The 14990-nt window shown below is 38.4% G+C and overlaps 1 protein-coding gene across 1 annotated transcript in view; it reads left to right on the forward strand.

Annotated features, from left to right (window-relative positions):
* Positions 1-14990, forward strand: part of CD109 (CD109 molecule) — a 187295-nt gene that overhangs the window by 52988 nt on the left and 119317 nt on the right. Inside the window, exons 8-12 of the mRNA XM_040349961.1 lie at positions 3063-3147; positions 5085-5178; positions 6231-6372; positions 9047-9156; positions 12896-13132. Coding sequence (XP_040205895.1) covers positions 3063-3147; positions 5085-5178; positions 6231-6372; positions 9047-9156; positions 12896-13132 — 668 coding nt within the window. The remainder of the gene's footprint in view (positions 1-3062; positions 3148-5084; positions 5179-6230; positions 6373-9046; positions 9157-12895; positions 13133-14990) is intronic.

The following is a 14990-nucleotide window of genomic DNA, read 5'->3' on the forward strand; positions in this document are numbered from 1 at the left end:
AATGCACCTCCCCCACAGTTAGTAAGCACCCCCTAGAACACATTTAACCCTTTGATCACCCCTGATGTTAACCCCTTCCCTGCCAGTGTCATTATATCGTACAATCCCATATACCCAATTATATGCCCACAGTTGATCCAGAGGAAGGCAAACAACCCCAGCAGAGCATGATCCAATTTTCTACAGCAGAGGAAAAAATTCCTTCCTGATCCCCCGAGAGGCAATCGGATCAACTTTACCTATAAATGTTAGTACTATATAGTTATATTATGTACATTTTGGAAAGTATCCAGGCTTTTCTTAACCACTTAAGCCCCGGACCTTTAGGCAGCTAAATGCCCAGGCCAGGTTTTGAGATTCGGCACTACGTCGCTTTAACAGACAATTGCGTGGTCGTGCGACGTAGCTACCAAACAAAATTGGCGTCCTTTTTTCCCCACAAATAGAGCTTTCTTTTGGTGGTATTTGATCACCTTTGCGGTTTTTATTTTATAAACAAAAATAGAGCGACAATTTTGAAAAAAATTCAATATTTTTTACTTTTTGCTATAATAAATATCCCCCAAAAACATATATAACATTTTTTTTCCCTCAGTTTAGGGCAATACGTATTCTTCTACCTATTTTTGGTAAAAAAAATCGCAATAAGTGTTTATCGATTGGTTTGCGCAAAATTTATAGCGTCATTTTCACAGCAAAAAATGCATTTAAATTGCATTGTTTATTGTGAAAATGACAGTTGCAGTTTGGGAGTTAACCACAGGTGGCGCTGTAGGAGTTAGTGTTCACCTAGTGTGTGTTTACAACTGTAGGGGGGTGTGGCTGTAGGACTGACGTCATCGATCGAGTCTCCCTATTAAAGGGATGACTCGATCGATGCAGCCGCCACAGTGAAGCACGGGGAAGCCGTGTTTACATACGGCTCTCCCCGTTCTTCAGCTCCGGGGAGCGATCGCGACGGAGCGGCTATAAACGAATAGCCGTGCCGTTGTCCCGGATCGCTCCCCGCGGGTATCCGACCGCCACATGTAGCGGGGGGGGGGTCCCAATCGGACCCGCGGAAAGGCGGGGACGTACCTGTACGCCCATCTGCCTGTACGTGCCTTTCTGTGGACGTACATATACATTCGGCGGTCGGGAAGTGGTTAAAGCAATCTACTGAGCTGGCCAGAACCACCTCTGGAGGGAGTCTGTTCCACATTTTCACAGCTCTTACTGTGGAGAAACCTTTCCGTATTTGGAGATTAAATCTTTTTTCCTCTAGACGTAAAGAGTGCCACCTTGTCTTTTGTGTTGACCGTAAAGTGAATAACTCAACACCAAGTTCACTATATGGACCCCTTATATATTTGTACATGTTGATCATATCCCCCCTTATTCTCCTCTTCTCAAGAGAGAATAAATTCAGTTCCTCTAATCTTTCCTTATAGCTGAGTTCTTCCATGCCTCTTATCAGTTTGGTTGCCCTTCTCTGCACTTTTTCCAGTTCCCCGATATCCTTTTGAGAACTGGTGCCCAAAACTGAACTGCATATTCCAGATGAGGTCTTACTAATGATTTGTACAGGGGCAAAATGATATCTCTCTCTCTCTGGAGTCCATTCCTCTCTTAATACAAGAAAGGACTTTGCTCGCTTTGGAAACCGCAGCTTGGCATTGCATGCCATTATTGAGCTTATGATCTACCAAGACCCCCAGATCCTTCTCCACTACGGAGATATATATATATATATAATACACATTTACATTTATAAACTTTGATTCTTTTTTTACATTGATTCATCATCTAGAACTGCTATTCACCTTTTTGTTTTTAGGTGAAGTTGGATTTATGCATTCCTATATATTAGTTATATATCTATAAATATAAAAATCATTGCAAGCAACTTTGCAATAAATCGTCATACCTTGCTGTAAGCTACCTCAAGTTAAGGCAAAATAATATGCCACACAGTTTTTAAATAAAAATGTGCCAGATGTGCTTGTTTACATTACAAGGTGTGTTTTGGATAAATTATAAAATAGAGGTGACATAAGAATTAAGAAGGGGGTTAAGGGGAGAATGAGATTTTCTGTCATTATCTTCAGCCACCAATCTCTCCATTTTAGTAAAGCTACCTTCATTCCAAGTCCACTATGGAAGGGATAGACTCTGAACACAAGTGTCTTAGCATCACTGTCCTTTTCCTTCTCTTTTATCTATGTTTTCACCCAAAAGTTGGTACAACTTTCACCCAAGATTTATACATTTTCTCAGACAAATCCATTTGAAATATGTTTGAATCTTGGGTAAAGGCTGCACGAGTCTCTGGTAAAACCTTATGGAATAGAGCCTTAAAGGGGTTGTAAAGGAAACATTTTTTTTTCAGAATAAGCATCCTTTACCTGCAGACATTCCTCTTTTCACTTCCTCATTGTTTGTTTTTGCTCAGAAGTTGCTCTATTTCTTCTCTGTTCTGTTCACTTCCTGCTTGTCTGATTTTACTGACCACCGTGACGGGAGGCTTTACTGCAGTGGTCAGTAACGTGCTCGCCCCCTCCTGGGAACTACATCTGTGCGGCAGGATGCTCTCTACGTGTTAGAGACTTCAAAGAGGTGTGGATTACTGGGAAATGCATATGCAATGCATACTGGGAAATTTAGTTCTTACATGAACGAGCGCCGCCAACCAGGAAGTGAATGAGAGAACAGAAACTAGAACAGTGATATAGATGAAGGAATCATTACACTATTCTGTGTGTCTACCTTGCAGACATTCATTTTAGGCAAAAAAATGTTTTCCTTTACAACTCCTTTAAAATGTCCTTTTTTGTAATTGCTAAATTAATGGCAGACCAATGGCATTTCCCTTCTTGCAGTTTTATTGGCAAATAACCTTTCAAAGTCTGTTTAATTCTTCTGCTACCTTATAAACTGGAATGCGCACAATTATAATGCTTGAACACACTGTAATTTTGGCTGTACACTGTTGAATAATACATATTATGTGCTACTTTTTATTTTGTTTGTCTTCTGTGCCTGCATTACCTATTAGTATTATTCAAATATTCCCTATCTTCTAGTTTTGCCCAAGTTTGAAGTTCTCCTGTCCACTCCCTCATATCAGTCAATAAAAAGTGGGTCATTAGAAGGAACAGTTACAGCCAAGTAAGTGCATTTTTCTTTAAATCTGTCCACAAAAAACTTTAAAACTTTAACAATAAACAATACAGATTTAGACACAATATACTGTATGTAGTAAGGATGAAATATTCACAATATGTTATTATGCAGTGGTCTCCAAACTGCAGCCCAGGGGCTAGATGAGTCCCTTTGCTTGCCCTTATCCGGTCCTTGGGGCACTGATACAAGACACTATACTGCCAACTGTCATCAACAATGGGTCACCATATCTTCCATTAACACCAACCATGGGACACTATTCCTCGCAATGATTTTAATGATTGGGCACTATTCCCCACAATGATACCAACAAGGGGGCTCTATTTATCGCAATGACACCAATAAGGGGGCACTATTGATCGCAATGATACCAACGATGGGGCACTATTCCTTTACCTTATACTAAATGTGGTGATGTTTACCCCCACTGATGCCAGGAAAATTTCCACTCTCCCTGGCCACAGTCCGGCCCCCCTAAAGTCTGAAGGACAATAAACTGGCCCTCTTGTTTAGAAAGCTTGGAGACCCCTGTTATTATGTAATATTAGCTATGATTTTTTTCAATACTTTAATGATTATAATGTGTGGAAGTATTATATTCTGTACGCTGGTTAAAAATTTGAAAAAGCCCATACTACATTGTTTTGTTGAATGAGCATTTTATTATATTATATATTACTATAAAATATTGTGCTTTCTGGACTAGAGCCTATTCTGATGATAGAACTTGCATTCAGTACTGTAATCATGAAATAGAATTTTGATAACAATGTTGTACTGTAAAGTGAGCATTGGAACTTAGGGCCTAATCCTCAAAAACCCGGCGCAACGTAACTTTTGACATTTAAGTTACACCGCCGGAAAATTTCTACCTAAGTGCCCGATCCACAAAGCACTTACCTAAAAATTTTCGGCTGTGTAACTTAAATCCGGCCGGCGCAAGGCGTTCTTAATTTAATGGGGCGAGTCCCATTTAAATTAGGCGCGCTCCCGCGCCGGCCGTACTGCGCATGCTCACGACGTCATTTTCCTGACATGCTTTGCGCAGTTTTACGTTGCTCCGGGTTTTGAGAATCGCGACGGGCGTAAAAAAAAAAATACGAGTTGCGGCGGAAAAAAAAAAATTAAAAAAAAAAAAGACGGCGACGCTGGATAGAAGGGTCTACTTTTACAAGGCCTAAACAGTTTAGGCCTTGTAAAAGCAGCCCTAATATTGTGACGGCAAACTAATACTTACGGAGAAAAAACGAAGCGTAAAAGCTTTGTGGATCTCCGTAAGTGCTAATTTGCATACCCGAAGCGGCATTTCAACGAGAAATGCCCCCAGTGGCGGCTGCGGTACTGCATCCTAAGATCCGACTGTGTAAGTCCCTTAAGCTCCGTACACACGACCGATGAACTCGACGTGCCAAACACATCGAGTTCCTCGTCGAGTTGAGGGTGGAAGCCGCCGAGGAGCTCGGCGGGCCGACTTTCCTCATTGAACAACGAGGAAATAGAGAACATGTTCTCTTTTCGGCCCGACGAGTTCCTCGACGGGTTCCTCGCTGAAAAGTGTACACACGACCGAGTTTCTCGCCAGAATCCAGCTCCGACCGAGTTTCTGGCTGAATTCTGCCGAGAAACTCGGTCGTGTGTACGGGGCCTAACACATGTCGGATCTTCTCCCTATCTATGTGAAACTGATTCTGTGGATCAGTTCCATAGATAGAAACAGGGATACGACGGCGTATCAGTAGATACGCCGGCATATCCCTTTTGAGGATCAGGCCCTTGGTCTATTGTAGGGTTACATTACACCCATAGAGCTATGAACAATTTAAAACATACCCACATTTTAATTACACAATTATAAACTACTGCAATATTGCGTAAAATTAACATGAGTTAGTTGTCACAATGGTATTTATGATTAATTATAGGTATACCTATGGCATGTCTGTGAAAGGAAAGCTAAATATTACCTTATCATATTCAACAATTTCCCATAAAAGAAATGTCACCAAAACCTTTGAGGTAAGTAGACTATAAACTTTTCACGTGATGTCAGGGGGAGAATCTATTCAAAAACACAAATCTTTGTACAGGAGGCAAACAACTAATAAGGATGTATTTCAATTTCTACTGTAAAAACGTGGAAGATGCTAAAACCAAGTTTAAAGTCACTTTACTGTATATGTATTTGCTACATTAACATTTTACACCATTCCAGGTAACATACAACTCTTATTTACTGCACAGCAATACAATTTCATATCACTCTGACAATGGAAGTGCAGCTACAGCTGAAATGTAGAGATACATTATATTACCACAGTTTTTATCTGGTTTTTGAATCACACAGTATACTCTGAGCCAAAGGAATGCACACAGATCCAACTCCCTTCACATTAAGGTGCTTTTAACCCCCGCTAGCGGGCAAGGAATAGGTTAATAGCTCCCGAAAAGCGCTGTTGCCAAAGCTTTGCCGGTGATTCGGCAGCGGTGCCCATTCATTTCAATGGGCAGGGGCGGTGGAAGAGCGGTGTATACACCGCTCCCCCACCACCCCAAAGATGTTGTTTTCAGGACTATTTTTCTGTCGCACTCAGTGTGAAAGCACTCTGTATTTCACACTGGGGCTGCAGACGAGGCAGTTTACAGGCGCTTTTCAGGTGCTATTTATAGCACAAAAATGCCTGTAAAACGCCTCAGTGTAAAAGGGGTCTAACTTATTATTTAATAAGTTAAAATAGCTGTAGATTAATTCAGGTTGAAGGTGTGAGATATACTGTAAGATACGCATGCAATAAGCCATGAGACTTATTCAGTGGGGGGTAATGCCCACATCGAGGCAGATTGCTATAAAATATATTATTATACATATTCATAATTTAAAGAACTATAATACATATATAAAAAAGCCATATTTAAGAGCAGAGATATATAATACAATCAGGAATTGAACTGTACTACTAAGCCCCTGAATTGCTATCCATACAAATGATATTAAACTCATTTTATATTCATTTTATTTTTTATGATCTTTACTATATTTTCTAAACGTTTCTATTTTAATGCATCTGTAGATAAATGGCAATTCGAAATTTAGTTTTAGTAATACAGAGCTGAGAAATTTTCTGCGATATGGAGAAACATCATCTGATGCCAGAACTTCAACTTTTGCTGGTCCATTGGATGTGATTGCCAAAGTCACAGAGGAGCTGACAGGTAAGACAATTTTTTTTACTCACATGCTACATGTTTGCCATTAGATATATACTGTAGTGTGTGCTGTTTAATAGGCAGCTAAACACCATCCTATTCTATAAAATAAATAAAATAATATATATTTTTTTAAAGTGCCTTGTCCCCTTGTGCTCGTGCTCAGATGTCAACGCATAAGTAGGTCCCCAAAAAGTGTCAAAAGTGTCAGTTAGTGTCTGATATGTCTGACACAATATCGCAGTCCCTCTATAAGTCGCTGATCACTGCCAATTCTAGTAAAACCTTTTTTAATAAATATCTCATAGTTTGTAGACACTACAATCTTTGCGCAAACCAATCGATGTATGCTTATTGTGATTTTTTTACCAAAAATGTGTAGCTGAATACATATTGGCCTAACTTGATGAAGAAATTTGATTTTTATTTATTTTTTATTGGATATGTTTTTTTTTTGTTTACAAACTATTTTATTCAGAGAAAAATGTAAGAACAGATAATCAAACAAAAATGCATTGTAAAAAAGACGAGATTGAAAATGTGTAGGATACATTATATAAGCACATTTCTCAATCTAAACAATAGTCTTAAATCATATACTGTATATCTTATTTTGCCATTATTAAAATGCTGGAATTTCAACCTTTAACCTCTACAGTAAGTGCAACAGCAGAACAGCAGAAATGTCAAAATAGTCAGTGGCCAAGTATTTACTTAGAACAGTGACCTGATATTTCCCTATTAAGTTACTGCATATTCAGAGAGAAAACAAAATGTGTTCCTCTGAGACATATACTTGGAAAAGTCACACACGTCTCATTTTAATTTAGTCATAGAGAGTTATTTAACTAGTAATTTCATAACAGAGCAGCTCATCCCAGAGTTATGCCATAAATTACTGAGCTGCTGAGATATTTGAAAAATTAATTTTCCTTCCATTTTTGCCATATTCAGTATTTGGAATGCAATTTAAATTTGTATAAAGAATACAGCAGACTAGATATATGAATGATTTTATTTTTTTTCTTCATTTGTTGGTTATAAAAAAAAAATTGTGATATTCCTTGACTTTTTCTCTATTTGATAACCTTGTATAAAATAAGCAAAATTGTTTGAGTATAGCCTCAGATCAGATTGTTTAAATAATCATATAACGTACCATCATCCAGGGTTTAATAGAAAGAGGGGCACCGGAGGATAGAATGGTTGCGGCTGCTAGTACCGCGAACCAAAATTAAACTATAACGCAGAAAAGGATTTTGTATATATGCATTTTCTCGGTACTGATGATACAAGTAGATCTACTTGTGTCATCAGTACCCAGAAAGTCCATATATACAAAATCATTTTCTGGGTGATAGTTTAATTTTGGTTTGCGGTACTAGCAGCCGCGACCATTCTATCCTCCGGTGCCCCTCTATAAGCATTATTGGGGTGGGAATATCAATGTGGCAGATGCCTTTTCTGATGCAGTCCAAGCTGCATTTTAGGGCATGGCAGCTCACTTTTTTTAAACGGAACACTTAATATAGAAATCGGTTGCCCATGCAAGGGTTTTCACAGTCAACTGAAAATGCAGAGACAGACCCTCTAATTGTATTATCCAGCTCTTGTTTTTTCGAAGACTTTAAAGTCAATGCATAGAATGCATCAAGATAATAATAAAAAAAAACTTCTGTCTTTACAATTACTTTAAGGCATATTTTCCTGAAAAATGTTAAAATAAATATTTTTGTGTGCTTATCACACTAAACCCAAAGTAATCAACAACCATCCACGCAAAATTAAATTAAACCAAAAAAAAAAAAAATGCTGCCATTGCTCACCTTATACAATATGCCATTTTCCTAGATCTCATTGATCTATGGCTTCAGTATTTAGTTGCTTACCTGGAACAAGCATAAAGTCCATGATTCACTCAGTAATCTTTAAAACTATAGAAGGAGAATGACAGCCAAGGAGCTAGCAACCTCAGCAAAGGCAACTCACAATATTCTACCATGACAAGTTTACTTTAGGCGTTGTTTTTAAATGAAATAAAAAATAATAGGCAGTTGCATGTAACTGTACACATTTGTTCAAGAAAGTCCTCAGATTCTGCAGAAAATATAAACTCTCATGAGCTATACCCTAAAAAAGAACTGGTTCGTGGTCAAGATTTCACTGCATAACGTTCAAAATTCAGTTACGTTTTAAATACATCATGCATGGGATTGCTATGCTTCCACATACTGTATTAGGTTTCAGATGATTAGCTAATACTAATCACTAAAAAAAACAAAAAAAAACAAAAACATGTTCTACCTGCTGGTATTATGTTCTAGAATTTGGCATCCTATAAACCTGCATGGCCAAAGTCATGAGTTTAAAAAAGAGGGCAAAGCCTAATTTATGGAATATTCCTATTTCTAGAGCCAGCTACAAATAATAACTTATGTTCAAAATGTGTAAGTGTATAAGTACATGAAGCCAACATGGGCTCAGCACTCCACAATCTACTACACTGTAGGATGGGCTGGTATTTTAGATTTTTAGTAGAATTGCAGTGAAAATAAAAATGTATTCATGGGGATTTACTGACTCTTGGGTGGAATTTCTCTTATTACATGTGATAATTGTCTAGCATTGTACCTGCATGACGATTATTAATAATAATATTCTGAATGCTCTATTTCCTTAGGTATTTCACAGAACCAAACTTCCAGCATATATGTTATTGATAAAGATTACTACAGTGAATTTTACAACTATCCCACAGTTCTCAAACCAATGCTTAACTTCACTACATATGTAAGTTAACATTCCCTGTGACAGATTTTTTTTATGCGATATCTGCATTTGCACACCGTTTAAACCTAGAAGTACCTTTATGAAAGTATTTATTGGAATGAAAAAAACACGATTCCTCTTAATCTCACTTGCCTGATGTGTATATAGAATACATGAGGTTTGGATGATTGGTGGGAAGATATCTCCTTTCCAAGATTTCTCATATGGAGATATGGAACTGTTAGAATACAGCACATATAAAACTAATGGTCCATAAAATTTCTCAGCAAAGGGCCACTTCACTCATCCTCAGACCTTTTGGAGGGTTGGGCTGCTGCCAATGGGACTACAGTGCCTTGAAAAAGTATTCATACCCCTTGAAATGTTTCACATTGTGTCATGTTAAAACTAAAAACGTAAATGTGTTTTATTGTGATTTTATGTGATAGACCAACACAAAGTGGCACATAATTTTGAAGTTGAAGGAAAATGATAAATGGTAATCATTTTTTTTTACAAATAAATATCTTAAAAGTGTGGCGTGCATGTGTATTCAGCCCCCCTGAGTCAATACTTTGTAAAACCCCCTCTCGCTGCAAGTCTTTTGGGGAATGTTGCTACCAGCTTTGCAAGTCAATAGTGACATTTTTCCCTCTTAACAAAATAGCTCAAGCTCTATCAGATTGGATAGAGAGCGTCTGTGAACAGCAATTTTCAAGTCTTGCCACAGATTTTCAATTGGATTTAGGTCAGGACTTTGACTGGGCCATTTTAACACATAGATATGCTTTGATCTAAATCATTCCTTTGTAGCTCTGGCTGTATGTTTAGGGTCATTGTCCTGCTGGAAAGTGAACCTCCGCCCCAGTCTCAAGTCTTTTACAGACTCTAGCAGGTTTTCTTTAATGATTGCCCAGTATTTGTCTCCATTCATCTCCCCATTAACGCTGACCAGCTTCCATGTCCCTGCTAAAGAAAAGCATCTGCACAACATCATGCTGCCACCACCATGTTTCACGTGGGGATGGTGTGTACAGGGTGATGTGCAGAGTTAGTTTTCTGCCACACATAGCGTTTTGCTTTTAGATCAAAAAGTTTAATTTTGGTCTCATCTTACGAAAGCACCTTCTTCCACATGTTTGCTGTGTCCAACACGTGGCTTCTCACAAACTGCAAACAGGACTTTTTATGGCTTTTTTTCAACATTGTTTTTTTTCTTGCCACTCTTCCATAAAGGCCAGATTTGTGGAGTGCACAACTAATTGTTGTCCTGTGGACAGATTCTCCCACCTGAGCTGTGGATCTCTGCAGCTTCTCCAGAGTTAACATGGGCCTTTTGGCTGCTTCTCTGATTAATGCTCTCATTGCCCAGTGTGCAGTTGTGCCATACTCTTTCCATTTTTGTATTATGGATTGAACAGTTCCGTGAGATGTTCAAAGCTTAGGATATTTTTTGATAACCTAACCCTGCCTTAAACTTCTCCACAACTTTATCCCTGACCCGTCTGGTGTGTTCCTTGGCCTTCATGATGCTGTTTGTTCACTAAGGTTCTCTAACAAATCTCGGAGGGCTTCACAGAACAGCTGTATTTATACTGATATTAAATTACACACATGTGGACTCTATTTACTAATCAAGTGACTTCTGAAGACAATTGGTTCCACTAGATGTTAGTTAGGGGTATCAAAGTAAAGGGGGCTGAATACAACTGCACGCCACACTTTTCAGATATTTATTTGTACAAAAATTGGAAAACCATTTATCATTTTCCTTCCACTTCACAATTATGTGCCACTTTGTGTTGGTCTATCACATAAAATCCCAATAAAATATATTTACATTTTGGTTGTAACATGACAAAATTAGGAAAATTTCAAGGGGTATGAATACTTTTCCAAGGCACTGTAAAAAAAATGCACCAGTGTCAGCAGTAATAAATTATGCACCAGGGCTGGTGGTCAGTGGGATTTAAAAAAAATATACCAGTACCTGAAGAAGGAATAATGTACCATTGTTGGTATTAGTGGAAGTAATGGTATCCCATTATTGGTATCAAAGGGAGGCATAATGTCCCCTTATTAGTGTCAATGTGAGGATTAGTGGCATTAAGAGTTCCCTTCACTAAGCTAAGGGGCCAAGTAGAACCCCACACCATAATCCCCCCTCCACCAAATAATTTGGACCGGTGAACAAAACAAGGGGATTTGGACCAGTGCACAAAGCATGGTCCCTAAAGACATGGATGAGCAAGTTTGGGGTGGAGGAATTTAACTGGCCTGCACAGAGTCCTGACCTCAACCCGATAGAACACCTTTGGGATGAATTAGCTCGGAGACTGTGAGCCAGGCCTTCTTCTCCAACATCAGTGCCTGAACTCATAAGTGCACTTGTAGAAGAATCGTCAAACATTCCCATAGATCAACTCCTAAACCTTGTGGACAACCTTCCCAGACGAGTTGAAGCTGTTATAGTTGCAAAGGGTGGGTTAACTCAATATTGAATCCTACAGACTAAGACTGGGATGCCATTACAGTTCATGTGTGTGTAAAGGCAGGCATTACAATACTTTTAATAATATAGTGTATGTAATAATCAGTCTATTAATATTTTCAGAATTTTGGTTGGTTGGTTGGTAGGCTGATTGCGTGAGAGCACTAATTATCAAGAAACATTTTCCACATTTATTGAAAAATGTATCTCCCTGTGAACTGTTAGGCCTCGTACACATGATAGGTTAACCAGAGGACAACGGTCTGATGGACCGTTTTCATCGGTCAAAACCGATCGTGTGTGGGCCCCATAGGTTATTTAACCATAGGTTAAAAAAAAGCCAACTTGCTTTAAATTTAACCTATGGATTCCTAACCGATAGGTCAAAAACGATCGTTAGTAGGCACGACCATCGGTTAAAAATCCACGCATGCTCAGAATCAAGTCGACGCATGCTTGGAAGCATTGAACTTCGTTTTTTTCAGCACGTCGTTGTGTTTTACGTCACCGCGTTCTGACACGATCGATTATTTAACCTATGGTGTGTAGGCGTGACGTACTATCAGTCAGCTTCATCGGTTAACCTATGATAACGGTCCTTCAGACCGTTCTCATCGGATGGACTGATCGTGTGTACGAGGCTTTAGGCCTCGTACACACGATAGGTTAACCAGAAGACAACGGTCTGAAGGACAGTTTTCATCGGTCAAAACCGATCGTGTGTGGGCCCCATGGGTTATTTAACCATAGGTTAAAAAAAAGCCAACTTGCTTTAAATTTAACCTATGGATTCCTAACCGATAGGTCAAAAACAATCGTTAGTAGGCACGACCATCGGTTAAAAATCCACGCATGCTCAGAATCAAGTCGACGCATGCTTGGAAGCATTGAACTTCGTTTTTTTCAGTGCGTCGTTGTGTTTTACGTTCAGACACGATCGGTTATTTAACCTATGGTGTGTAGGCGTGACGGACCATCAGTCAGCTTGATAGGTTAACCTATGAAAAATGAAATCATGTGCGTACCAGTGTATGGCCATGCTTATAAAGTGTTTATGTTGACAATTGACTTTTCTTGTAATATACAGTACTTGCACAGACAGTTGCTTACTATTATTTTATTTAGGACAGTTTATGTTTTTTTGACATTATGCCCAAAATCTAGAAAACTTTCTGTAACTATTTTAGTAACAATAGAATACTTATGTTGTTTTTATGTTTTTAGAAACAAATATAAAATAGTGTTTCTCTTATTTTTTCTTTCCCTCAGCTTAAAATTAAGAGATACGATGGAAGAAACCTGACTGCAGATGATAGAATGAATGATGTTTCTGTAACAATAACTCAGTCAAAAATGTTTTTCACTGAAGGGACTTTTACAAAAATGTCCCCAGAAGAAGAAGGTAATATTGAAATTCAACAGGTTATAACTTACAATCTTCCTGAAAATGGAATACTTCACATTGAAGTGCCTATAAATGCTGACACAGTTCATTTTAAGATCAAGGTGAGGATTTTTTTTGTTCTAATGGGAAATTTTTGAATTGTGTAACTTCAAACTTTGGATATTGGCTTTATGACTTGCATATCTCACCTGGAGGGAGAAAAGATATGGAAGTCATAAAACCAACATGACTGCCTTCTACCCCCACAGTCCAACATCCCTTCCCTTAAAATTGTGATAACTGTACTCCTGTATCTGTTGATTGACTGTAAGTAAAATAGTAAAATCTCCTCTAGTTGCTTACACATAGCAAGTTTTGGGGAGCAGTGAGGCTCTCCTTTAAAGGTAATATTTTCAAGACATCAACCACAGTATTGAATGCCAAATAGTGCTCCAAAAATCCAAAATGTATAAGTGAATGCACTTTCCTTTAAATTAGAACCACAGACACTTAAATAAAAGTTTCTTCTGTGCAAAGAAGGCCAAACAGCATTTAAAAGAAATTAAGATACAAACATGGACTTTCATCACTCACCTGCAGAGAATGACCAATTATTATAAGATGGGAAATTCCATGTGGACTTCCTTTAACACATTCAACATAGAAATAGTTCTATCTCTTGCATCTCTTGACTATCATCTGTACCAGACCACAGTGCCCTTAAAGTCCATGACTTGCCCCTAGGTCATTTCCTTGTTTGATAGAAATCAAATAGTCCAACTAGTATAGCTGAGACTCTAATTCCATTTAAAACCACATAAAAAAGTTACTTAAAATGCCCAGAAAATGTAAATGAGGCATCCAGCTATGTTAGTTCTTTGATGTTATAGCATAGAGATTCCAGCCCATCAAGCTTTTTCAGGGCTTTCCTGTTACAGAAAATTCAATACTGAAAGATATATTTACTGAAATTTTGCATATTGTTTATATCTTTTATATTTCCATAGTATTTTATTGAAGAAAATGTAGGAATAAATAAACATGTATAACAGTAGTTATGTGGGCCCAACGGCCTAATGCCACGTACACACGATCGGATCGTCTGATGAAAACAGACCATTTTCATCAGACGAACTGATCGTGTGTGGGCCCCATCGTTTTTTTTCCCATCGGTGAAAAAACGTAGAACCTGTTTTAAAATTATCTGATGGTTAAAAAACTGATAGAAAAAAATTATCGTCTGTAGGGGAAATCCATCGGTTAAAAATTAACGCATGCTCAGGATCAAGTCGACGCATGCTCGGAAGCATTGAACTTAATTTTTCTCAACACGTCGTTGTGTTTTACGTCACTGCGTTCTGACACGATCAGTTTTTAACTGATGGTGTGTAGGCAAGACTGATGAAATTCAGCTTCATCGGATATCTGATGAAAAAATCCATCAGACCGTTTTCATCGGATGAACCGATCGTGTGTACAGGGCATAAGGATATACAAAGATTTTGTTGCAATCACCAAGAGGAAACATGTGTACAAATTGTAGGAGACTAATAGTAAATAACAGTGACTACATGAGTATGTTGGATAATTGGATCATTTGTAGTTAGGGTATGAGTTTTGTTTCTCTAAAATAAGGGGTTGCTGGGTCTCTGAGGGGACAAAATTCACATTAGATTTTATTGTGGTGTGATTTGAGTTAGTTTCTTAAAATAGGCTGCAATGACTATTAGTGTTTCTGTAGGGTGATATGTTGGATATGTTTTCGGTGGGGTATGTTTCAGATAGTGTAAGTTACTTGTGTTTTAGAAATGGGCTCAGGGCTGACAGTCCTGCTGGCAGCCTTGGTTTGGTCCGTTGGTTGTGTGAAAGAGAGTGTGGGGGTTTGGGGGGGGGGTGATTATAAGTAATATTGGTGTACGGGGTATGAAGGAGTGTGGTTTGGGGGGAAGGGGTATAAAGATGGGGGGAGGGTACAGCTGT

This window comes from Rana temporaria, chromosome 4, assembly GCF_905171775.1.
Source record: "Rana temporaria chromosome 4, aRanTem1.1, whole genome shotgun sequence".
NCBI classification, from domain to species: Eukaryota; Metazoa; Chordata; class Amphibia; order Anura; family Ranidae; genus Rana; species Rana temporaria.